Source organism: Somniosus microcephalus, chromosome 30, assembly GCF_052327205.1.
Source record: "Somniosus microcephalus isolate GS21.2 chromosome 30, FLI_Smic_1.0, whole genome shotgun sequence".
Taxonomy (NCBI): Eukaryota; Metazoa; Chordata; class Chondrichthyes; order Squaliformes; family Somniosidae; genus Somniosus; species Somniosus microcephalus.
The window spans coordinates 10,285,796-10,313,085 of NC_141016.1; the positions used below are offsets into that span (position 1 = coordinate 10,285,796).

Sequence of the window (27,290 nt, forward strand, 5' to 3'; positions counted from 1 at the left end):
AGCCAGCATTTTCTGCAGGACTCTCTATGTGGAAAATAAGCTGTAAAAATGTAAAAAATGCTTTTTTTTATTGGCGAGCTTTTCACTGGAGCATATTGATGATTACATAGTATTTGCAACACAGGAAGCGGCCATTCGGCCCAACTGGTCCGTGCCAGTGTTTATGCTCCACACGAGCCTCTTCATCCCACCCTGTCACCAAAACCCTCAGTTCTCCCTGATGTGTTTATCCAGCTTCCCCTTAAATCCATCTGTGCTATTTGTCTCAACTATTCCCTGTGGTAGCGAGTTCCACATTCTCACCACTGTCTGGGTAAAGAAGTTCCTCCTGAATTCCCCATTGGATTTATTAGTGATTATATTTATGACCCTAGTTTTGGACTCACCCGCAGGTGGACACCTCTTCTCTACGTCTACCCTATCAAACCCGCCTGTTAAAGGCGTCTATTGGGTCAACCCTCAGCCTTCTCTTGTCTATGATGCCAGAAATAGAGCGAGCTCTCGATCAGATTTAGGCTTAACGAGCACGTATCTTCACCTTGTTACTGCCCTATACCAATTAGACCGTACCCTCTGAGTCCTTCAGTCCTGCGAGCGTGAAGATATAAAACAACAGGCAGCAGATTAGTGTAATTAATTACTGAAGGATCGTACAGCAGCTATCACGTCGCTGCGCTCGCTGTGTTTCATTAAAATCCCTCCCGCTCCGTGCACTTATTTGCAATACATTAATACCAGTGTTTCGCCATGTCAGATATAGAAGCGGCAGTTAATGAATTGCAGCTTCGCACCACTTGTCCCAAGCCTTAGGCCTGGATTTTCTGGGGCCTTTGACCGCGTACGGACCGTCAGCGCCCCGCAACTTCCGTGTTACCGCGTGCGCTGCACGTGCGCGAAAACCCCGGGACTTGCGATCTGTCAAGTTTCAGCTCGGCAGTTCCTCCGCATCTCCCGGGAAAAGGGCACCTGCGGGCGGAGAGCTGGGCTACTCGTCTCGGCGTCAGCAGGTTGAGGGTTCAAGTCCCACACCACCAGCAAATAAATCTAGGCTGACACTCCCGGTGCAGGGCTGAGGGAGCGCCGCACTGTCGGAGGTGCCGTCTATCGGATGAGACGTTAAACCCAGGCCCCATCTGCTCTCTCAGGTGGACTTTAAACATCCCACGGCCACTATTTCGAAGAAGAGTAGGTGCCGTCTTTCGGAGTTATCCCCGGTGTCCTGGCCAATATTTATCCCTCAACCAACATAACAAGAAACAGATTATCTGGTCATTATCACATTGCTGTTTGTGGGAGCTTGCTGTGCGCAAATTGGCTGCCGCGTTTCCCACATTACAACAGTCACTACACATCAAAAAATACTTCATTGGCTGTAAAGCGCTTTGGGACGTCTGGTGGTCGTGAAAGGCGCTATATAAATGCAAGTCTTTCTTTCCTTTTATCTGCCAAGTAAATGCCCGTGAAACTCTTATGCCTGGTAAGAGCAGGCGTGCGGCCTTCTTTTACCAACATAAGAGTTTAAATAACTATTAAAATAATTTAAAAAAATTATTTAAACATTAACAAAATTTTAAAATTAGTTATATATTATTTTTAGCTCCTTTAAAACCTTTACATTTATTTTTCAAAAAATTAAACTTTTGATTTCAATGTTTAATTTAATTGTATTTTAATTCATTTTGAACACCATCAACATCCTGGGAGTCACCATTGACCAGAAACTTAACTGGACCAGCCACATAAAATACTGTGGCAACAAGAACAGGTCAGAGGCTGGTTATTCTGCGGCGAGTGTCTCACCTCCTGACTCCCCAAAGCCTTTCCACCATCTACAAGGCACAAGTCAGGAGTGTGATGGAATACTCTCCACTTGCCTGGATGAGTGCAGCTCCAACAACACTCAAGAAGCTCGACACCATCCAGGACAAAGCAGCCCGCTTGATTGGCACCCCATCCACCACCTTAAACATTCACTCCCTCCACCACTGACGTACCGTGGCTGCAGTGTGTACCATCTACAAGATGCACTGCAGCAACTCGCCAAGGCTTCTTCGGCAGCACCTCCCAAACCCGCGACCTCTTCCACCTAGAAGGACAAGGGGCAGCAGGCGCATGGAAACACCACCACCTCCAAGTTCCCCTCCAAGTCACACACCATCCTGACTTAGAAGTATATTGGCCGATCCTTCATCGTCGCTGGGTCAAAATCCTGGAACTCCCTCCCTAACAGCACTGTGAGAGCACCTTCACCACACGGACTGCAGCGGTTCAAGAAGGCGGCTCACCGCCACCAGCTCGAGGGCAATTAGGGATGGGCAATAAATGCTGGCCTTTCCAGCGACGCCCACATCCCAGGAACGAATAAAAAGAAAATTATCTTTACGTGAAATTTGTATTTTTTAGGTGATTCCTATTCATGCTTGTGGGGATTCCGTACATAAACGGAACCCCCTTAAGCATAATGGGGATCACCCTTTCTACTTCGTTGGGACGGCCCACGTGATTCCAGGGGCGTTTGCGAACCGCACGCGCCCCTGGGCTACGTGGGCCTTTACTCATGCGTACGCGTAGAGGCCCGGGAGCATTGGGTCTACGAGCCCCCCGGGACCATCAGGTAGGCTCGTATATCTTTCTTGCGGTTCGGAGGCCTCCGACCGCAAATTCAGGCCCATATTGTTCCCAAAGGTTTAGTGCTGGGGAATGGATCCCATCCATTTCAGGCATCCAGTGACAGCATCAAGCACTGCCAGGTGAGGTTCAACGCAGGTTAGGTACAAAATGAGGCTCCCTCTATACAGCCCTATCAAGCACTCCCAGGCCTAGAAATTGGACCTCATTTTGACAGTTTCTCAGAGCCAAACGAGGTCCGATTAGCTTAGGCGAGTTTCAGGCGTCCCTGGTGGCCGCCTTAAATAGGGTGCCTTGCCTAACGCCTGCTTTAGGACCCCTCTCTAAAATTGGTTAAAAGAAATGGGCATGTTTGTCCGGTTCCTTCTGCATCCTAACAGAAAGGTACATTTTTTTAAACTTAGCTTAACGTGTCGTGCTCCTCCTGGCTCTACTGTCACTACTGTGGGACGATGCTAGAATTCGCCCCCCCCACGCTCCCCCTCACCTCCCTCATTCTCACAGGCCCTACCTGCGGCACACTGCTGGCTTTGCGGCTGGCCGGAATTGGCCGAGAAGAAACCGGCGAGCTGCCTCAGGAGGCCCGACGGGCGCTGTGAGAAAAGTACGTTCCGCAGACTTTTCAATAAAATAGGCCTTTAACCCTACTCGCTCAGCAGAAACCTGGCGGGTGGGTGGTTAAAAATATCCCCTGCCTCTTACCTGTCTGAAAGCCACCAATGATCGCAACATCTGCAATTTTAACCTGTTTCTCCTGAGCAGGCAGCGAGGACAGGTGCCCGGAGCCAACGGGGTCCTTCTTTACATGGACACGTTGCGGCCCAATGACATCATTGAGACCCGACTGTAATTTTAACTCGGGGGGCCTGAGCAGGGAATCCACCTGGAGTTAAAATCGGGGCCAAAGTTGTTATTGTCAGCAGTTTGTGTAACTGTCCTTGTCCACCTCCGTCAGAAGACATTTCGTCTGCTGTGGTTTTCTTATGTTTGTGGGATAATGGCATGGGAAGACTGTTTCTGCTTATTTTGGAGTGTGTGGGAGTTGTCAGGAGGCTGCTTGGCTTGGGGAAACATTGCAATCTATTGACAGACGGGCACAAAATCAGGCTCAAGTTCCCATAATATAATGAGTGATTTCATGTATATAAGGCAGACACAAAGTGACATGAATCAGTCATTCATAAAAGAAAGACTTATGAAATAATACTGAACGGCCTGCGGGTGGCGCTGTACAGGGACAGTATAAATACTCGGGCATGGGCCCAGCTTGCACAGGGACATTCTTAACAGGAACTAGTGAAGGACACAACTAGACCGCCATGTTGTAAAACAGTTAATTAAAGCTTTGTTTAACGCTTAGACCAAGTGCCTAGTAGTTTTCTTACATCACAAAGCATAGACTATTAGAACGTTCTCGGAGGTCAACGGGACACACTCAAGTGTTACCACAAGGACAGTCGAGATCGATCACCCCGAAGCCTTGTAGATGCTCGCAGGTCGTATCTGTCTTATTTTACTATGCTGTAAGTATATAATCTTTGCACTTTAACTCCTTTATTTCTGTAATAAAACATATATCTACAAGGCTCGCTCCAGTCTTTGAGCACCAAAGACTGAATCTAGTATCATTTACTCTCACGCGCCCGCAGTTTGCCTGAATAATTCAGATGAGGCTCGAAGACCAATTTCGAATGAGCCTTGGAGCACCGGCTTCTGGAGCGCACCAAACATTCTGACTTTCTCCCCCAATATTGCTGAAAGCCCAAGTAAAGCTCCCTCTACACTTTTTAGTTGAAGATTTGCAAGCCAGATTAGATACAGAGTAAAGCTTCCTCAACACTGACCCATCAAACACTCCCAGGGCAGGTACAGCATGGGTTAGATACAGAGTAAAGCTCCCTCTACACTGTCCCATCAAACACTCCCAGGGCAGGTACAGCATGGGTTAGATACAGAGTAAAGCTCCCTCTACACTGTCCCCATCAAACAATCCCAGGGCAGGTACAGCACGGGTTAGATACAGAATAAAGCTCCCTCTACATTGACCCATCAAACACTCCCAGGGCAGGTACAGCATGGGTTAGGTACAGAGTAAAGCTCCCTCTACACTTCCCATCAAACACTCCCAGGGCAGGTATAGCACAGGTTAGATACAGAATAAAGCTCCCTCTACACTGTCCCATCAAACACTCCCATGGCGGGTACAGCACGGGTTAGATACAGAGTAAAGCTCCCTCTACACTGTCCCATCAAACACTCCCAGGGCAGGTATAGCACGGGTTAGATACAGAGTAAAGCTCCCTCTACACTGTCCCATCAAGCACTCCCATGGCAGATACAGCACGGGTTAGATACAGAGTAAAGCTCCTTCTACACTGCCCCATCAAACACTCCCAGGGTAGGTACAGCACAGGTTAGATACAGAGTAAAGCTCCCTCTACACGGTCTCATCAAACTCTCTAGGAACACTAGGAACAGGAGGAGGCCATTCAACTCCTCGAGCTTGCTCTGCCATTCAATTAGATCATGGCTGATCTGCACCTCGACTCCATTTACCCATCTTCGCTCCATAACCCTTGATTCCCTTACCTAACAAAAATCTATCTGCTCCCAGGTCAGGTACAGCATAGTTTAGATGCAGAGTAAAGCTCCCTCGACACTGACCTATTAAGTACTCCCAGCTCAGGTACAACACAGGTTAGGTACAGAGTGCGTGTTAAATGTTCTCTTTGAGTAGACTAAACCAAAGAGGGCAGCAGTGGTGATTCCGGGCATCTTGGCTGGTACACCTGCTTTTACATTTAATAAATTACAACTGATTTTGGTGCAAAATCTCTTGAATGGAGGACTTGATAGTAGACAAGAGTTTCCCCAATGCCTGAGTGTGCTGATGGCATATAGAAAGCTTTATTTAACTTCTGATCTAAGCCATAACTGCTCTGTGAAAGGTTTCTGCTGTAAAAGCAGGAGGACAGGACCTAACCTTCTTTATTAATGCTGAGGAGTCAAAGGTTTCTCACTAAGTGGCGTGAAGCATTCGTGCATCAGATAAAGCATGACTCTGATCTATTACATAGCAAAGGTCCCTCATTAGTCCAGTTATGCCTGTGCCATCCATCAGTGTTAGACCGTTATTGCTTCTCCAGATTTGAGAGGTAATACGATCTGAAGGCGGCAGGTAAACCCACTCTTGGAATCATACAGCACAGAAGGAGGTCAGTCGGCCCATCGTGCCTGTGCCGGCTCTTTGAAAGAGCGATACACACCGCCTGCTCTTTTCCCATAGCCCAGCAATTTTTTCTCCTTCAAGCATTTATCCAATTCCTTTTTTGAAAGTTCCTATTGAATCTGTTTCCACCGCCCTTTCAGGCAGCGCATTCCAGATCACAACAACTCGCTGCGTTAAAAAAAAATTCTCCTCATCTTCCCTGTGCCCCCTGAACCCTTCATTTTTTTTCTTAAGGCTCCTTTTCTTAAGGGTAGCCTAACGCGTTGCAGCCTCTCCTTGGCACAAGTGGAACAGAGGAAGGGAAGTGTTTGCATAAACGCCTGAGATTCCCATGAAAAGAATGAAAGACTTGCATTTCTATAGTGCCTTTCACATCCACCGGACATCCCAAAGCGCTTTACAGCCAATGATATACAGGAAACATTGTGATATCCGGCACCGACGAGACCGAGCTGTTGCCGTCCCATCAAAACTGCCGGACAAACCAGCGCTAATGTTGAAACATACGGAGCTCTGAGCTCCGTATCTGGCAACAAACCCGCAACAGCTTCTAAACAGTCGGCCGTAGCTTGCAAGCGTCTCTGTAGCTTAGCAACAGCTTCTAAACAGTCGGCCATACCTTGCAAGCGTCTCTGTAGCTTAGCAACAGCTTCAGCGAGACCTTGCAGAGCCTGACTGGTGAAAAAAAAGCAACGAAAAGAAAAAAAACCTAATGAAACGGCTCCTGATTTTTGCCGGTGGCTCGAGCATTCCGGACAGTTAACCTCCGGATAAACCAAAGTTTCCTGTACTATTTGGAGTGTAGTCACTGTTGTAATCACGGCAGCCAATTTGCGCACAGCAAGCTCCCACAAACAACATACTGACCAGATAACACAATAGCAAAATACTGCGGATGCTGAAAATCTGAAATAACAACAGAAAATGCTGGAAAAACTCAGCAGGCCAGGCAGCTCCACGGATGCTGCGTTTTTCCAGCATTTTCTGTTGTTATTACTGACCAGATAATCTGTTTTTGTGATGTTGATTGAGGGATAAATATTGGCCCAGGACACCGGGGATAACTCTCCTGCTCTTCTTCGAAATAGCACCACGGGATTTTTTATGTCCATTTGAGAGAGCAGACGGGGTCTCGGTTTAGCGTCTCGTCCGAAAGACGGCACCTCTAACAGTGCAGCACTCCCCTGGAGTGTCAGCCTAGATTTGCTCAAGTCTCATTGGAGTGGGATTTGAACCCGCAACCTTCTGTAGGTTCTAGAAGCAAGGGTGCTACCAACTGAGCCATAGCTGACTTTGAAGTTGCAGCATTGCTGTTGAGGTATAAAATGTTTAGAGCTTCTTGGCGCTGATCGTGTTTATGAGAATTACATCGCGTTACATCGAGTCTATAACACAGAAACAGGCCATTCAGCCCAACAGGTCCATGCCAGTGTTTATGCTCCACACCAGCCCCCTCCCACCCTTCTTCATCTAAACCTATCAGCATATCCTTCTATTCCTTTCTCCCTCATGTGTTTATCCAGCTTCCCCTTAATTGCATCTATGCTATTTGCCTCAACCACTCCCTGTGGTAGCGAGTCCCATGAACCCAAGGCGACATGAGGAAAACTTTTTTACTCAGCGAGGGGTTAGGACCTAGAATGCACTGTCTGAAAGGGTGGTGGAGGCAGACTCAATCGTGGCTTTCAAAAAGGAATTGGATAAGTACCTGAGGAAAAAAATTTGCAGGGCTACGGGGAAAGGGCAGGGGGAGTGGGACTAACTGAAGCGCTCTTGCAGAGAGCCGGCACGGGCTCGACGGGCCAAATGGCCTCCTTCTGTGCTGTAACCATTCTATGATTCTATGATTCTATCCACTCTCTGGGTAAGGAAGTTTCTCCTGATTTCCCTATTGGATTTATTAGTGACTATCTTATATTTTCTCCACTTCTACCCTGCCAAAGAATTTTATTGTCTTAAAGACCTCGATCAGGTCACCCCTCAGCCTTCTCTTTTCAAGAGAAAAGAGCCCCAGCCTGTTTAGCCTTTCCTGATAAGCATATCCCCTCATTTCTGGTATCATCCTTGTGAATCTTTTTTGCACCTTCTCTAGTGCCTCTATATCCTTTTTATAATATGGAGGCCAGAACTGTGCACAGTAACTCTAAGTGAGGTCGAACCAAGGTTCAATACACGTTTAACACAACTTTGCTGCTTTTCAATTCTCTCCCTCCAGAAGTGAACCCCAGTGCTTCGGGCCAGATACTTAGGCCAAAGCCTGGCCTGAGGCCTCACCTCAAATACCATCATAACCAGTGGTAAGATTGTGAACAGTCAGGCTCTACTGTACGCATCTGCGTACAGTTCTGGTCACCACATTGCAGGAAGGATGTGATTGCACTCGAGAGGGTACAGAGGAGATTTCCGAGGACGTTGCCAGGACTGGAGAATTTTAGCTATGAGGAAAGATTGGATAGGCTGGGGTTGTTTTCTTTGGAACAGAGGAGGATGAGGGGAGACCTAATTGAGGTGTATAAAATTATGAGGGGCCTAGATAGAGTGGATAGGACGGACCTATTTCCCTTAGCAGAGAGGTCAATAACCAGGGGGCAGAGATTTAAAGTAATTGGTAGAAGGATTAGAGGGGATTTGGGGTGAACTTTCTTCACCCAGAGGGTGGTGGGGGTCTGGAACTCACTGCCTGAAAGGGTGGTAGAGGCAGAAACCCTCATCACATTTAAAAAGTACTTGGATGTGCACTTGAAGTGCCGTAACCTACAGGGCTACGGACCAAGAGCTGGAAAGTGGGATTAGGCTGGAGAGCTCTTTGTCGGCCGGCACGGACACGATGGGCTGAATGGCCTCCTCCTGCGCCGTAAATTTCTATGATTCTAGGGCTGAGTTTGAGTCGGATTAAAATTAGGGAAGGGCGTCACCGACCGTGCAAAGGAAAGGATGTGTGGGCAAACTTTCTCCTTGCAGACACTCCAGTTGAGGCTGTTGCGCCTGCTTGTCATATTTACCCACTGCGCAGCCAAGTAATGTTGACAACTTGGTTTGAAGTTGTCTCCGCGTGTGTTAAAATTCAGACAGTGTGCAAACATACAAGATTGAAACTCAGGAAATTAAAGAACCACAACATTTTTAAAAAAAAGCACGAACTGTTGATTAATGACACCAGAAGATGTAACTGCAGCGAATAGTCGTGCCTGTTAAAAACAGAACCCCAGAGACCAGTCTTGTCCTTCAGTCAGAATAATCTTCTGACTCCCCTAATACTTCGCTCCTGCTGCTGCTAAGCTTTCTGGAAACACAACCAATTAATATTCAGCAGCGGAGGCTGTTTAATTGTAAAGTTACTGTAAAACATGAGGTAGTACTTTACAGAGCGCTAAATGTCGGAGAGTGACCTGCTCACAAGTGCGAATTTGATGGAATAATTACATGGAACAGCACAGAAACAGGGAACGTTCAAGATGTGACGGGTTTTAAGCAACTACAGAGGCAGGGAAAGGGGGAGCGGAGGAAAGAACAAAAGGGAAAGGCTGTGATAGGGTGGAAGGCAGGAGAGATTTGAACATAAGAACATAAGAATTAGGAACAGGAGAAGGTCAAACGGTCCCCTCTAGCCTGCTCCGCCATTCAATAAGATCATGGCTGATCTTCGACCTCAACTCCACTTTCCCATCCTAACCCTATGGGGGAAAAATTCAGCTGTTTGCGCCTCCCGTTAGCGCCTTAAGAGGGCGCTAATGGGGCGCAAAGCAACTAGCGCCCGGGCGCGGCAATGTTTGCGTCACTCGCAAAATTAACTAGACATTTTGTGGTGGCGCTAAACACTACCGCCACGATCTCCTGCACCGGCAGATCGTGACGTCAGTCGAGTGCGCAACACCCCAGTAGCGCCCCGGACCAGATATTGAGTGGCGCCCCCTGCCTTACCGCCTGCCGCTAGCAATGACAGGTTGAGGGGAGCGTTTTGCAGTCAGAAAGGGACTGGGGGAGAGCTATTTAAAAGCGACCGCTTCCTGCCTTTTTTGTTGGTGACATTTTTGCACCACGCATTCTGAGAGAGAGAGAGAGACTTCTGGACAGATTCAACGCTGTGTGAAGGAGTTTTGGGTACTGAGCAGCATTTTGCAGGTTTATTTTGATTTGTCCTTCCTTGCTTCGCCAACGCTCTGAGGTAGCGCCTCACTCCTCATCCTTTGCGCCTTAAGACAGGCGTGAAGCGCCTGATTTAGCGCTCCAATCACCTCCAGGGGCAATAAAAGCCAAGTTTGCCGTCGGAGGCAATAATTAGCGCCAGGCGCTAAACTTGGCGCACGGCCGATAATGGCGCCCCAAAATGGGGTGACACTGAATTTTTCCCCCTATATCCCTTAATTCCTCTGGAGTCCAAAAATCTATCTATCTCAGCCTTGAATATAGCATCCACAGAGCATCCACAGCCCTCTGGGGTAGCGAATTCCAAAGATTCACAACCCTATTAAATGACAAAAGAGATGATGGTGTGAGGCAAAAGTGGGTGGTAATGGGACAAGTAAAGAAACAAAAGATGGGTCTGGAGGAGGCGTAAATGGCAACAGCAGAACCACTACCAGCACCTGCTGTCCGAAAAAATCGGAGCCGTGGTTATGGTCTGAAATTGTTGAACTCTGTGTCCGGAAGGTTGTAAAGTGCCTGACATGAATCTTGTCATTCATGTGAAAATGACTTATGTAATAATACTGGGCGGCCTGCTGGTGGCGCTGTCCAGGGAGAGTAAAAATACTCGGGCATGGGCCCAGCCTGCTCAGGACATTCTTTAACAGGAACTAGTGAAGGACACAACTAGATCTCCATGTTGAAAAACAGTTGTTTAAAGCCTTGCTTAATACTCAGACCAAGTGCCTAGTAGTTTTCTTACATCAGGGCCTAATCGAAAGATGAGGTGCTGTTCCTCGGCCTTCCGTTGGGCTTCATTGGAACTGTGCAGGAGGCTGAGGACAGCGAGGTCAGAGTGAGGGTGGGACAGAGAATTAAAATGGCAAACGACGGGAAGCACAGGGTCATGCTTGCGGTCTGAGCAGACATGTCCCGCAAAGTGAGCGTCCAATCGGCGTTTGGTCTCCCCAGTGTGGAGGAGGAGACCGCATCGTGAGCAGCGAATACAGTGCACTAAATTGCAAGAAGTACAAAGTAAATCGCTGTTTCACCTGGAAGGAGTGAAGGGAGGAGGTGAGGAAGGGAGGAGGTGAAAGGGCAGCTGTTGCATCTCCTGCACGTGCATGGGAAGGTGCCGTGGGGAGGGGAGAGGGTGCAGCACTATGCATTGCCGCTGCTGGGTATTTCCAGCATTTCCTGTTTATGCGTCAGCTTGTCTTTATTCAGTTCCGTGGATGAAAATTGCACAGCACTGCTCGAAGTGCACTGATGCTACACACTGTGTTTATACTGTTAACTTTTTTAAGATTGAACTGCGCATTATGAAAAGAAACAGGTTTGATTTTATTTATAGGGATAATTCAGTGCTAGCAGCAGGAAGCTAAGTATATGCACTTACTGCGCCATCACTGACTGAAACGCCTTAAATCCCCACAATCTAATTATATCTCAAAGTGACAAGAGATTCCCGCTGTTTCTTTTTTGAATGGTTACGGTAAGACTTGCATTTTTTTTTAGTAACATCTTATAAGGTCAGCCAGAAATTTCTCAGGGCGCTTCACATGCAATGAGTTCCCATGAAGTCTGCAATGTAGACAAACTGGGGCAGCAAGATCCCACAAACCGCAGTACGCTGAATGGTCAGTTAATCGGCTTGCGGTGCTGTCAGCCGTGGCTCGGTGGGTAGCACACTCTCGCCTCTGAGGCAGAAGGTTTGTGGGTTCAAGTCCCACGCCAGGGACTTGAGCACAAAAATCTAGGCTGACACTCCCAGTGCGGTACCGAGGGAGGGTTGCACTGTTGGAGGTGCCGTCTTTCGGATGAGACGTTAAACCGAGGCCCCGTCTGCTCTCTCAGGTGGATGTAAAAGATCCCATGGCACTATTTCGAAGAAGAGCAGGGGGAGATCTTCCCCGGTGTCTTGTGGCCAGTATTTATCTCTCAACCAACATCACTAAAACAGATTGTCTGGTCATTATCACGTTGCTGTTTGTGGGACCTTGCTGTGTGCAAATTGACTAATGTGTTTCCTACATTACAACAGTGACTACACTTCAAAAAGTACTTCATTGGCTGCAAGGCCTGTCTTGACTCAGTTCAATGGATGAAGACTGCTCGAAGTGCACTAGTGCTACACTCTCTGTTTATACTGTCATGTTGTTTTAGATTGAAAAATTTGCAGAGGTCCCCAGAACTGTACTTGTATTTACAGAGAGGTCTCTGACAGTGCATCAGTATTTGGAGGTGTCCCTGGGGGGGAATGCATTGATATTTGCAGTTGTCGGGAGGGGGCGGGGGCGTCCCTGGGAGTGCATCAGTATTTGCAGGGGGGTCCCTGGCTCTGTATTAATATGTGCAGGGTGTCTCCCAATGGAGAAGTCTGGGAAGCACCGGCTCATTCAGCTGAGGCCCAAGAGCGTGATCCCTTTATCTGGTCTGAGTTTTTGTGGAAATGCTCACCTGTTCCTGGGGGAATGGCCGAGTAGGTCAGGTAGCACCGGTTTCTGTTTCCACTCTCGTCGATCATTCTACCCACAGCATAGCTGTGCAATTAAAGCTGCAGCACCTGAACCGCGGCCTCGGGGATAGATGGACAAATGAAGGCCTCTCAGTCAAAAAAACAGGCCCCCGAGTGCTGGCAAGAGGCACATCGCATCAAAATGAAATGAAGATGTTACTCTTCTCCTGGATAAGCAACGTCTCTATAGATTTGGCCGCAAGCAATGCCTCGTATTGCAAGAACTTATTTTTCGGTTTTGGGCCAGAAAATAAATAGGATTTTTTTCGAAGGATTCAATTCACAAAGAGAAGATCACAAGAAGTCAGGTGCTGATTGGTAATAGACAATCAGTCTCAATACTGAAGGCAGAAGCCCCTCAGTGTAAAAAAATCTGTGATATAACGTGACCTCTGTTGGAACACATTTACGACTGCTCGTTAACAGAGCAGCCACATAAAACATCCTTTTAATGTGGCTCCCAGTGATAGAGAGAGGATCTACCGCGCTTGCCTCATTTTCTGCAGCTAGCGAAGTGGTGCGTGCAGGGTAGGCAGGAGCACGGTGATATGACTGCAGTCATAAATAACTGGATGTCCTCCAGAGCTTTGCTACTGGGCCCACTTGTTTCTGGAATCTGTTTCCGCCACCCTTTCAGGCAGCGCATTCCAAATCCTAACCACTCGTTGCGTAAAAAAGTTTTCCCTCAATTCGTTTGGCCAGTCACCTTAAATCTGTGCCCCCGGGTTATCGACCCTTCAGCCACTGGAACCAGTTTCTCTCTATTTACTCTATCTGAACCCTTCATGATTTTGAACACTCCTATCAAATCTCCTATTAGCCTCCTCCTGCTCCAAACAGAACAAGCCCAGCTTCTCCAGTCTATCAACGTAACTGAAGTCCCTCATCCCTGGAACCATTCTAGTAAATCTCTTCTGCACCCTCTCCAAAGCCTTCACATCCTTCCTAAAGTGTGATGCCCAGAATTAGACACAATACTCCAGCTGGGGCCGCACGAGTGTTTTTTTTAGAGGATTAGCATAATTTCCTAGGCTTTTGTACTCTATGTGTGGCTCAGTGGGTAGCACTCTCGTTTCTGAGTCAGAAGGTTGTGGGTTCAAGTCCTACTCCATGAGACTTGAGCAAAAAAATCTAGACTGACGCTCCCAGTTCCAGTACCGAGGGAGTGCTGCACTGTCGGAGTTGCCGTCTTTTGGATGAGACGTTAAACCGAGGCCCCGTCTGCTCTCACAGGTGGATGTAAAAGACCCCACGGCACTATTTTGAAGAAGAGCAGGGGGAGTTCTCCCCGGCGTCCTGGGCCAATATTTATCCCTCAATCAACATCACTAAAAAACATTATCTGGTCATTATCACGTTGCTGTTTGTGGGAGCTTGCTGTGCACAAATTGGCTGCTGCGTTTCCCACATTACAACAGTGACTACACTTCAAAAAGTGCTTCATTGGCTGTGAAGCGCTTGGGACATCCCGAGGTCGTGAAAGGCGCTATATAAATGCAAGTCTTTCTTTCTTTCCATTTATTTATAATGTTATAATTTACAGCACCCAGAAGAAGCCCTTTCCACGGTGTTAAAGACAAGATAGGCTCTTCACAAGATGCATTGTGTAGAAATGTGTGGAATAAAGAAATTGGCAGATATGTAAAATTCCCCATTCATTTGAAATGTACTCAAATTGGCTGGAGCATCAATAGCACACGAGGAAGTCAATAAAGAGCCAAGACTGGATGGTGTGCACCCTGGAATCCTCAAGAAGTGGGTGGGGCTCTCATTGAAAACATTTCAGGGACTCTTAAAACAAATACCAGGACTGCACTGGGGACTGGAGGACAGTGACTGTTATCCTACCATTAATAAGACCTCAAACCCGGCACTAAGCTCATGGTCTACAGAGCAGCAGTGATACCCGCCCTGCTGTATGCCTCAGAGACATGGACCATGTACAGCAGGCACCTCAAAGCACTGGAGAGGTACCACCAACGCTGCCTCCGCAAGATCCTGCAAATCCATTGGCAGGATAGGCGCACCAATGTCAGTGTTCTGGCTCAGGCCAACATCCCCAGCATCGAAGCTTTGACCATGCTCAATCAGCTCCGATGGACGGGTCACATTGTCCGCATGCCCAATACGAGACTCTCAAAACAAGCGCTCTACTCGGAGCTCCTGCACGGCAAGAGAGCCCCCGGTGGGCAGAGGAAACGCAAGGACACCCTCAAAGCCTCCTTGAAAAAGTGTAACATCCCCATCGACACCTGGGAATCCCTGGCCCAAGACCGCACAAAGTGGAGGAGAAGCATCCGGGAAGGCGCCGAACACCTCGAGTCTCTTCGCCGGGAGCAAGTGGAAGCCAAGCGCAAACAGCGGAAGGAGCGCACGTCAACCCAAGCACCCCACCCACCTGCCCCTTCAACCACCGTCTGCCCCACCTGTGACAGATACTGTAGGTCCCGCATTGGACTCATCAGTCACCTGAGAACTCATTTTTAATGTGGAAGCAAGTCATCCTCGGTTCCGAGGGACTGCCTAAGAAGAGAGGAAGAAGAGAAATGAGATACGAATCAGGAAGCGATAGAGAAGTCAATCTGACCTGGGCGTGGTGAAAATAGTCCAAGAACAGGATGCTAACTGTGCCCATCTGAAGACTGCTGAGTCCATAATAGGGAATGAATGCTTTTAGAAGCGATAGTTCATGTCTTTGAAGAATTAACAGAATTGGTTGGTGAGGTTCTTCAGTCCATGACAGAAAGAAACCCTCTGGTCACTACGTGTTAAGAACATCATTAGAACAATAGGATTACCCCTCTCATTGCTATTTCCAATGAATTCTTAAATCTGTTCTCTCAGATGTTCTTGCCACGGAGAGAGTGCAGCGAAGATCCACCAGACTGATACCTGGGATGGCAGGAATGACGTATGAGGAGAGATTGGGTCGATTAGGCTTATATTCGCTAGAGTTCAGAAGAATGAGAGAGGATCTCATTGAAACTTATAAAATTCTAACAGAACTAGACAGACTAGATGCAGGAAGGATGTTCCCGAAGGCGGGGGAGTCCAGAACCAGGTGTCACAGTCTAAGGATAAGGGGTAAGCCATTTAGGACTGAGATGAGGAGGAATTTCTTCACCCAGAGAGTGGTGAACCTGTGGAATTCTCTGCCACACAGGGCAGTTGAGGCCAATTCATTAAATATATTCAAGAACAAGTTGGATATATTTCTTGAGGCTAAAGGGATCAAGGGATATGGGGAGAAAGCAGGGAAAGGGTACTGAATTTGGATGATCAGCCATGATCTCATTGAATGGCGGAGCGGGCTCAAGGGGCCGAATGACCTACTCCTGCTCCTATCTTCTATGTTTCTAGAACGCATTTACTGTTTCATTAGAAATGACAAACCCAGGAAACCTTCCCACTATGTTGATGATGCTGCTGGTACACAGATCTTTCCTCAGTGTAATTTACATGGATTTGCAAGAAAACATTAAGCAAGGCTCTGCACATGAAGCTTTCAAAAGAGATTAAGGTTTGTCGTTAAAAGGTTATAAAAAGGAAAAGACAGACTTGCATTTCTGTAGCGCCTTTCATGACCTCAGGATGTCCCAAAGCGCTTTACAGCCAATTAAGTACTTTTGAAGTGTAGTTACTATTGTATTGTAGGAAAAATGGCAGCCCAATTTGCAGAAAGCAAAAAGCAACGACCAGATAATCTGTTTTTTTTTAGTGATGGTAGTTGGGGGATAAATATTGGACATGACACCAGGGATAACTCCCCTGCTTTTCTTTGAAATAGTGGCCGTGGGATCTTCAACATTCACCTGAGAGAGCAGACGGGGCCTCGGTTTAACATCTTAGCCAAAAGACGGCACTTCCCACAGCGCTGCACTGGAGTGTCAGCCTAGATTTTTGTGCTCAAGTCTCTGGGGTGGGACGTGAACCCACAGCCTCCACGATCTCAGGGTGCTACCCACTGAGCCACAGCTGACACTTCTTTGATCCCTTCCTAGCATATTCAGAAGACACTCAAACTTCAAAAAGGCCATTGATCTGCTGGAGAGACTTCAGGGAAAGGTTAACTCGGTTGAATCGGTGGTTTAGAGCTCAGAGTTATTGAAAGAGATTCATCGAACCTAACTTTCCAGTTGAGAAAAGAAAATTAGCGAAGGGAACTTGGTGCAGGCACGACTCACGTTGAGGTAAACAGATGTAGTTTGCAATGTGATAATTGAACTGGAAGACACGAGTATGTAATCGGCAAAGCTGAAGTGGGATTGGAAATCACAAGGAACTATGGTCCCTACAGTGTTGTGGATATGACCAGACCTCCAGAAAGAGGAGTTAGTGCTGCACAGCTTCTCTTGCTCAGAAGATTGGCTGGAGAGTCTAGAACTAGCGCCTATATTTCCTAAGGAGGCTGAAGGGATGTAACCTGTCACCCCTGATCCTCTCTAACTTTTACCGCTGCACAATAGAGAGCATCCTGACAAACTGTATCACAGCATGGTATGGCAGCTGTAGCTACTATGACCGGAAAGCCCTGCAGCGGGTAGTCAAAACTGCCCAACGCATTACCGGCACCCGGCTACCGACCATAGAGCACATATACCAGAAACGCTGTTTACGGAGGTCACAGTCCATCATCAAAGACCCTACCCACCCCAGCCACAGTCTGTTCGCCCTCCTGCCATCTGGGAGACGCTACAGATGCATTCGCACCCGTACGACCAGATTTAGGAACAGCTTCTTTCCCAGGGCTGTCATCCTACTGAACTCCACAAATAAACTCTAAAGCCTGCACATCTGCCAATGCACTTTATTATGGTTATGTTTATGTTAATGTATTACAAGCCAAATGTATGTTGAATGTTTAAATGTCTTAATCTAAATGTACACTCTCGGGAGCCGCAAGCCTACATTTCATTGTACTGCACTTGTGCACTAACAATGACAATAAAAGTTGATTTGATTTGATTTGATTTGATTTGTAACAGTCTCTGGACAAGGGATTTAGGACTGTGAGGAGGAGACATTTCTTCACTCAGAGGATGGTGAATCTTTGGAATCCTCTACCCCAGAGAGCTGTGGAGGCTCAGTCATTGAGTATATTCAAGATTGAGATCGATAGATTTTTGGATATTTAGGGAATCAAGGGATATGGGGATCGGGCAGGAAAAAGAAAAGAAAGACTTGCATTTATATAGTGCCTTTCACGACCACCGGACGTCTCAAAGTGCTTTACAGACAATGAAGTACTTTTTGAAGTGTAGTCACTGTTGTAATGTGGGAAACGTGGCCCTGTGGTCGTGAAAGGCGCTATAGAAATGCAAGTCTTTCTTGAAAGGAGGAAAGGGAGGTAGAGAGGTTTGTTACTGACAGGATTACCAACACATGGTGGCATTAAGCAAAGCATGATTGAGTTTGATATCTCCATATAGTTTAGGCATTGAACTCAGAGATCCAAAAAGGGTGCCTGCGCACGAGATGTATTTATAAATTGTCAGGCGTCAAGTGGAATCTTGTTGAGCTGCCGCTGGTTTGGATATACTTGCATGCTTTTGTGCCTCTTAGTGAAAAAATAGCAGCAAACTGACAAATATCGCGAATATGTGCTGAACATATAAGACAGTCACACTGTGACATGCACTAGTTAATGGTGTTGGAAGTAGAAACTGAAAATGTTGGAAATACAGAGCAGGACTGTCAACATCTGAAAATTAAAATGGGTTACTGTTTCAGATAGAAGCCCTGCAGCAGAACTGGCAAAGAGTCTCTACCCACTGAACACTAACCCACGCATACCATTTTCAGATGTATTCAGAAGTAGTTTTGCTCGCATTTCACAATGCCAGTATTTGCGATTTTTTATTGTTCCCCGTTCCAAATGCTTAATGGCCTGACTGGGTGAATGTTTCAACTTACGCCACAGCCGACACCTAGAAATTCATCGCGGTGTTGGATCCGCCGCCCATTACACGGCGCGCCTGATATTCAGTTCCGTTGACTGCATGACCGTTTGACGGGCGGCCGATCCGACCCCGCCCGTTTTTGCACCACCGTTCCAGATGGATTTCTAGGCCATTGTTTCGGCAGAGGCTACACGAACTGGCGAGGGTCTCACCCACACTGTTACCCAGTCACGCGCGCGAAGCAGGCAGATTACCACTGCCCCAGGAGAATTAGCCAACTTCTGCTCGTTTGAGCTCATTAAGTGCCCGGTGAACAGCTTAGCAAGTGAGCCAAGTGCAGGTGCGTTCTAAGAACATAAGAAGTAGGTCTTTTGGCCCCTCGAGCCTTTCTTGAAAGGAGGAAATTTAATGAGATCATGGCTAATCTGATCTTGGGCTCAGCTCCATTTCCCAGCTCGCTCCCCATAACCCTTCACTCCCTTGTTCAAAAATCTATCTCCACCTTAAATGTATTTAATGACCCAGCCTCCATGGCTCTCTGGGGCAGAGAATTCCACAGATTTACGACCCTCTGAGAGAAGAAATTCCTCATCTCAGTTCTAAAAGGGCGACCCTTTATTCTGAAACTATGCCCCCTAGTTCTAGATTTCCCCACGAGGGGAAACATCCTCTCGGCATCTACCTTGTCGAGCCCCCTCAGTATCTTATATGTTTCAATAAGATCACCTCTCATTCTTCTAAACTCCAATGAGTATAGGCCCAACCTGCTCAACCTTTCTGATGGAGCTTCGGTCTTGCGCTAACTGCAATGCACTGGAGTCTGTCAGGAAGCAGGCGGAGAAAAGTTCCAGGGCCTTTCAGTTATAACAAGGTTAGAGGGGAGACTTTTCCTTTGCAACACTCCTGGTGTACATCTGGAAATTGAGAACCCCTAACCTGTGACCTTTCAACCATTGCAAAGAATGACCCAAAAAAATGATGGGCTGGTTCAGTGCAGAAAATCCCCAAATTGGTTAAAAGCTACAAAGGGTATATGATTGATTGCTGGAGTGAAGGGAGCGAATTGACACAAATCACACGATCAATACAAATGGGCACGGCCATTTAGCACATCTCATCTCATCTGGAAAAACCTTATAATCCCGCGTCACAGGGTAGCTGCTGTGTACAGCTTGATGGTCTTTATGCTGCCAAGACCAAGAATATTTTCCCCAGTGGGATGCAGTTGCTGAGAGTTGAAGGTGTGGGACGAATTTTGGGCTTGCCCTTGATTAGATTTGGGGTTGGGAAGAATTTTTTTTTAATTATTCATTCACGGGAGGTGGGCGTCGCTGGGCAAGGCCAGCATTTATGGCCCATCCCTAATTGCCCTTGAGAAGGTGGTGGTGAGCCGCCTTCTTGAACCGCTGCAGTCCGTGTGGTGAAGGTGCTCCCACAGTGCTGTTAGGGAGGGAGTTCCAGGATTTTGACCCAGCGACGATGAAGGAACGACCGATATATTTCCAAGTCAGGATGGTGTGTGACTTGGAGGGGAACTTGGAGGTGGTGGTGTTCCCATGCGCCTGCTGCCCTCGTCCTTCTAGGTGGAAGAGGTCGCGGGTTTGGGAGGTGCTGTCGGAGAAGCCTTGGCGAGTTGCTGCAGTGCATCTTGTCGATGGTACACACTGCAGCAACACTCCAAGCCTTCTTCGACAGTGGGTTATCTTTTATTTCCTTCGACATTTTCGAAGTGGGTTATCTTTTTGAAGATTCACTTCGCAACGTAAAAATAATGCCGGGCAGGTAAAGACCCTCTGGTCCATCCAACCTGTCCCGCACAATTGCGACACCTTGTGTATCACAATATAGACGCTCCACCCCAGCCGAAACCATGGAATCTCCTGGGAGAGGCCAAAAACCAGATTTAAAAACTCAGGCCAATTTGGGGGAATTGAATCTGTGACATTCCTCTTCAAACCGCTCCCCCCCCCCAACCCCCGCAGGCGATAAAAACTAGCCCAGGAGATCACTCTGACCATGAATTCCTTGCAGTACCTATCGTTTGTAAGTGCTGATCTCCGCCCCAGCCAGAAACAGGTCCAGCTCTCGCTTGAAGGAATTCAGCGAATCGGTGTCCACCACAGCAGTTGGTAGCCTGTTCCAGAGGTCTACTACCCAAGAGATTGTGTGCCGTGATGGTGCAAATTGTAGAGTTTGGAGCAGGAAGAGAGGGTTGTCCTATGAGGAGAGATGGAGTAGATTGGGCCTATACTCGCTGGAGTTTAGAAGAATGAGAGGTGATCTCATTGAAACATCTCAGATACTGAGGGGGGATTGACAGGGTGGATGCTGAGAGATGATCTCCCCTGGCTGGCGAGTCTAGAACTAGGGGGCATAGTCTCAGGATAAGGATAAGACTGAGATGAGGAGGAATTTCTTCACTCAGAGGGTTGTGAATCTGGAATTCTCTACCCCAGATGGCTGTGGATGCTGAGTCTTTGAGTATATTCAAGGTTGAGATAGATAGATTTTTGGACTCTAGTCAAGGGATGTGGGGAATCGGGCGGGAAAGTGGAGTTGAGGTGGAAGATCAGCCATGATCTTATTGAATGGCGGAGCAGGCTCGAGGGGCCGTATGACCGACTCCTGCTCCTAATTCCTACGTTCTTATGTAAGAGGTCTAACGTGCCAACTGGCCTTTTCTTCTTCAGTATTCACGTTCTGATGGAACTTTACAATGTTCTTCCTCAGCAGGGGGAGGCAATGGAGATAACGTGCCTGAATCCATACCTTTGGGGACCCTGCCACGCTTCCAGGTCGAGCCAGAGGATTCCTACATTGTGAAGAACAACCCCATCAAGCTGCGCTGCAAAGCAATGCCCGCCATGCAGATCTTCTTCAAGTGTAACGGAGACTGGGTCCATCAGAATGAACACATGCTTGAAGAAGATGTGGACGAGTACACAGGTAAAGCAACGTCCTTTGGGCATCTCCGTGTATGGGCGGAGTGGGATTGGATCACATTAGACAGCTGATTTAATCATCCGAATGCCTCCCGACAAGGTTAATTTGTGGACATCAATGTTAAAACTCATTGAAATGATTTATCCACTGCCCGGGGCGGGGGGAGGAAGGTAGTGAATCAACTGCAAACATAGAGGATTACTGTGAAGGTTCACGTAGGAGCGTTGGCTGTGTGGAGTAATTGTTTTAGTCATGATTTTTTATGAGTCATCTGAAGCCGTGGGTGGGTTGGGAGATCAGGCAGCATCTTGACTGAAGCCAGCCAGACTCCGCTGCTAGTGAATTAGATAGCAAGACAATCGAGCAATCCCTGTGTGTAGTAACCTCTCTTTTTCTCTCTCCCGACCTTTTATCCTCTCCTTTGTTTCTCGTTTCCTGGTTCTCTGTCACCTACTCTCACATGTCTCTGTCCATATTGCTTCCCTGCCTTTCTCAGCTTTTTCTCTCTCTCTTTCTCTCCCTCTCTCTCTCTTTACCATCTTTCTGATGTCGTTTCCTCCCATCTCTCTCTTTTGTATATCACTCTTTCTTGGTCTATCTCCCTTCGCTTTCCCTTCTTTCTCTCTGCGTCCTTCCCTCTCTCCCATCGCTATCTCTTGTCACTTGGTCCTTCTCTCCCTCCCATCACTATCTACTGGCACTTGGTCCTTCTCTCCCTCCCATCACTATCTCTTGTCACTTGGTCCATCCCTCCCTCCCATCACTATCTCTTGTCACTTGGTCCTTCTCTCCCTCCCATCACTATCTACTGGCACTTGTCTCTTCTATCTCCCTATCCGTTGGTTTTTCTCTCACTAACTCTCCCTCTCTCCTGGCCCTCTCTCTTCTCTCACTTCCCTCCCATGTCCTCCTGTACCTTCCCTCTTTCTCATGTCCCCATCTCTTTCTCTTCTCGTTACTCCCTTCAGCCCATTGCACACAGGACACCAACCCAGCCCTCGTCCCATTACAGCATCTAGCTTGGGTGAACCTCGTTGTCCTGCCCACAACCACCCTTCTTGGCAACCATTTGATCTATTGACCACTCTACAGAGAAAGAGATCACCAGCAAGTAAAGGTCTGCTGTCAACTCAAGATCTCCTCCCCCAATTCACTGTTATATTGGTTAGCAAACTAATGCACATTTCTGACAATGAAGGGTGACATGTTCAAAACCTCGTTATAGTTGGGATGCTGCCATAAGGAGCTGTGTGTGGACTATACGCTGGACATCCACACTGGCCAATAAACAGGGAGAGTCACTTCCATTCGTTGGAGCTGCGTCTCACATCAAAAACAACAACAACTTGTATTTATATAGCACCTGTAACATAATAAAACGTCCCAAGGTGCTTCACAGGAGCGTTATCAAACAAAATTTGACACTGAGCCACATAAGGAGATATTAGGGCAGATGACCAAAAGCTTGGTCAAAGAGGTTTTAAGGAGCGTCTTAAAGGAGGAAAGAAAGGCAGAGAGGTTATGTGCAGTTTTGGTCGCCTTATCTGAGGAAGGATGTTCTTGCCATGGAGGGAGTGCAGCGAAGATTCACCAGACTGATACCTGGGATGGCAGGAATGACGTATGAGGAGAGATTGGGTCGATTGGGCTTATACTCGCTGGAGTTTAGAAGAATGAGAGGGGATCTCATTGAAACTTATAAAATTCTAAGGACTAGACAGACTAGATGCAGGAAGGATGTTCCCGATGGCAGGGGGAGTCCGGAACCAGGGCTCACAGTATAAAGATAAGGGGTAAGCCATTTAGGACAGAGATGAGGAGGAATTTCTTCACCCAGAGAGTGGTGAACCTGTGGAATTCTCTACCACAGAAGGCAGTAGAGGCCAATTCATTAAATATATTCAAGAAGGAGTTAGATATATTTCTTAAGGCTAAAGGGATCAAGGGATATGGGGAGAAAGCAGGAACAGGGCACTGAATTTGGATGATCAGCCATGATCTCATTGAATGGCGGAGCAGGCTCGAGGGGCCGAATGACCTACTCCTGCTCCTAACTTCTATGTTTCCATCTTTCTATGGAATTCCAGAGCTTAGGGCTCAGGCAGCTGAAGGCACGGCCACCAATGGTGGAGCAATTAAAATCGGGGATTGCTCTAGAGGCCAGAATTGGAGGAGCGCAGAGATCTCGGTGGGGGGTTGGGGGGGGGGCAGGAGGAGATTACAGAGATAAGGAGGAGGCGAGGAGACCATGGAGGGATTTGAAAACAAGTTTGAAAATTTTAAAATCGAGGCGTTGCTTAACCGGGAGCCAATGGAGGTCAGCGAGCACAGTCGGTGATGGGTGAATGGGACTTGGTGAGAGTCAGGACACGGGGCAGCCGAGTTTTGGATGAGCGCAAGTCAGGCCATACAGCTAATTTAACATAATGTGGCCCAGTTAAAACATGACAATATTTGCCACCTGATTTCGAGAAGTGATTTCTTTTGGCATTGTTTATTATAGTCCTTTGTATTGAATTCCATCCCACACAGATGTACAGATGAATGAATTTTCACCAGTTGATGTGCGTCGTCCTTCTCCTACTGCAGTTTATATTTTACTCGTCACTCAGTATCCATCTGTTCAAAATTACTGTGTAATTGACATAAATGCAGCGAGTACATTAGCTATGCGCAGAATTTTCAACTCTTTTGAGTCAAGGCCTATGGTTAGGAGAGTTTCCTGTAAACAACTGCAGTGGAATCGCATTATCATTCCAATAATTACACTGTCAGATCTGAAAGCTTCATTTCACTTATGAGGGGGTGGAGAGGTTGGCGGGGGGGGTTGGTTCTTAGATTATTATAACATGAATACCTTATCAGAAGAGTTCCGTATGCATCACATGAGTTTGAAGCAGTGCGTAAAGGGTTAACCTCCTTCTGTGTTGAAAGCTAAGGGAAGCCACTTGGGGCCCCAGAGACAGTGCAGAGCAAAAGAACGAGGTTGGTCTTGACAGGAGAGGCAAGAGCTATAAGAAGCAACCTGATACGCAGGGCCTCAAAAAAAGACATCTCAAAGGGAATCTTATAGAGGTATACAAGATACTAAAAAAAAGTACTATGGATGCCCAAAAGTGCTTTACAGCCAATAAAATACTTTTGAAATGTTGTCACAGTTGTAAGGTAGTGACAGCCAATTTGCGCACAGCAAGGGCCCACAAACTGCAATAAGATAAATGACCAAATAATCTGTTTTTTAGGTTTTTATTTGTTTTTTTTATATTCGTTGATGGGATCTGGGCATCACTGGCAAGGCTGGCATTTGTTGCCCATCCCTAGTTGCCCCTCGAGCAGGTGGTGGTGAGCCGCCTTCTTGAACCGCTGATGTCCGTGTGGTGAAGGTGCTCCCACAGTGCTATTAGGGAGGGAGTTCCAGGATTTTGACCCAGCGATGATGAAGGATCGGCCGATATGCTTCTAAGTCAGGATGGTGTGCGACTTGGAGGGGAACTTGGGAGGTGGTGGTGTTCCCATGCGCCTGCTGCCCTTGTCCTTCTAGGTGGAAGAGGTGGCGGGTTTGGGAGGTGCTGCCGAAGAAGCCTTGGCGAGTTGCTGCAGTGCATCTTGTAGATGGTACACACTGCAGCCTTGGTGCGCCGGTGGTGGAGGGAGTGAATGTTTAAGGTGGTAGATGGGGTGCCAATCAAGCGGACTGCTCTGTCCTGGATGGTGTCGAGCTTCTTGAGTGTTGTGGAGTGTGATGTTGGTTGAGGGATAAATATTGGCCCAGGGACATGTGGGAGAACTCCCCTGCTCTTCTTTGAATGGTGGCCGTGTGTTCTTTTGTGTCCACCTGAGAGAGGAGACGGGGCCTCTCACTGAAATAGAATTGGAAAAAGTAAACCAGAAACAATACTGTCAGATGGTCCAGGACAGCCAAAGGGAGATGTTCAGGATTGCAGTAAGTCAGTTGAAGAAAGACAACGGTCTCGATTTTTACGGTGGGGGAGGGGAAATGGTGCGCGGGAGCCCCAAAGCTGGGCCTCATTAAGATAAAAGTTCCCCCAGTCCCACCCGACACCCGGCCGGATCCACTACCTGGTCTGTAGCAGGAATCCGGCAGCAGGAAGCCGCAGCCGGGGGCCCGGAGGAATTGTCCCCCCGTCAGTCAGTGGGAGGAGGGGCTCCAGGGTGATCGTGGGCGTTGGGGGTGGGGAGGTGGTACATTCCCAATCGATCCGGGGGTGGGGCAGAATTTTAAAATCGAGGTGTTGCTGGACCGGGAGCCAATGTAGGTCAGTGAGCGCAGGAGTGATGGGTGAACGGTGTAATGATCAGTAACCTGTCATTCTGGAATGGTACACTAGGTGGAGCTGTATGTATATAAGAGTGGGCTACCCATGATGCACCAGGCTACCCACAAGGCAGCAGTCAAGATGGATGCCTCTACAGATACTGTACCTAGTCCTTCAATAGTGTGATGAAATATGCCATTCATCACTCATCTGTATTCTCTGTGTGTGATTGTGCCTGTGACTGTGGTTTAGTTTCAGTTTCATTTCCCTTACCTCAGTTCCATTTTCTCACCTGTATTGTATTGTGTGTAGGGCTCCGCCCATACCTGGCCCCTACTTAAGCAGGCCCAGCGTGTCTCACATCCAGTACAGCCGACCTCTGGATGGGAGACACTTCTCCACTGTGTGTTACCTTCTAAGTTAATAAAAACCTTGCTTTGTTCAGTTAACATTGAGTCTCGGATTTATTGAGGCACATCAATTTTATTAACTTATTTTTCAACACAATGGATCAACTCTTGAAACCCGAACGTTTGGATTTGGACCAGCATGCTTCGGACGCATCGGCATGCTTCGGACACTGGTTTAAGTGTATGGAATTCTTCCTGGACAATTCCGCAGCCATCACAGGCGCTACGGACGCTGAAAGTATGAAACTCGGAATCCTGCGGAATTGGGTAAGCCACCGGGTTTACCCCCTCATCCAAGACGCCGACACGTACCCGGCCGCCTGCGACATCTTAAAGGCGCATTACCAGCAGCCTACGAACGAGGTGTATGCTAGGCATCTGCTCGCTACTCGCGCACAGCAACCTGGGGAATCGCTGGATGAGTTCCTAGTCACCCTGAAAACGCTTGGCAAAGACTGCAAGTGCCAAGATGTAAAAGCCGCAGTGTACACTGACGAGCTTGTTCGTGATGCCTTTATCACAGGCCTCAGCTCCACTTACATCCGGCAGAGACTACTGGAAAAAACGGGATTGGACCTGAAACAGGCTGTGGACACAGTGCGATCCCTGGATGTGGCCCAGAGAAACTCGGACGCCTACTCTTCAGCCCGCGCCGCCCACGCCGCCACGTGTGCACCAAGGGCGCCGCCATCTTGGAAGGCATCTTCCCCGCCTGGCAGCCCGACACCGTCGGGGCCCCGCTCTCCCCCCAGAAGCCCTACGACAGCCACGACGCGTCGAGGCCCCAACTGCTACTTCTGCGGACAGCCAAAACACACCAGAAACCTGTGCCCGGCGAAAGGCACCACCTGCTTCAAGTGCGGTAAGAAGGGGCACATCGGGAAGGTGTGCAGAGGGAACCCCGCCAGAAAACCCGCCACCGCCATGTGTGAGCCGTGGGAGCGGCCATCTTGGATGCCATCTTGCCTGACCTCGTGGGGTCCGCCATCTTGTGAGCAGACAGCGTGGACGCCATCTTGTCTCGATCAGGGCCCTACAGTGGCATTGGTCACAGTGGACCAGACCAGGCCGCACCCGCTATCCAAATCAATGGTGGACATCGAGGTAAATGGATGCGGGGTTAAAGGTTTAATTGACAGTGGAAGTACGGAGAGTTTTATCCACCCTGAACTAGCACAACAACTCTCTCTAATGGTGGTCCCTACTCGGGGTACCATCTCTATGGCTGATAAAACCCAGACATCGACCATTATGGGTTAC

The 27,290-nt window shown here is 47.9% G+C and overlaps 1 protein-coding gene across 2 annotated transcripts in view; it reads left to right on the plus strand.

Annotated features, from left to right (window-relative positions):
• Positions 1–27,290, plus strand: part of LOC147097912 (netrin receptor UNC5D-like) — a 743,147-nt gene that overhangs the window by 307,936 nt on the left and 407,921 nt on the right. For both annotated transcript variants that reach the window (XM_085970980.1, XM_085970983.1), the window contains exon 2: positions 21,131–21,346. In XM_085970980.1, coding sequence (XP_085827106.1) covers positions 21,131–21,346 — 216 coding nt within the window. The remainder of the gene's footprint in view (positions 1–21,130; positions 21,347–27,290) is intronic.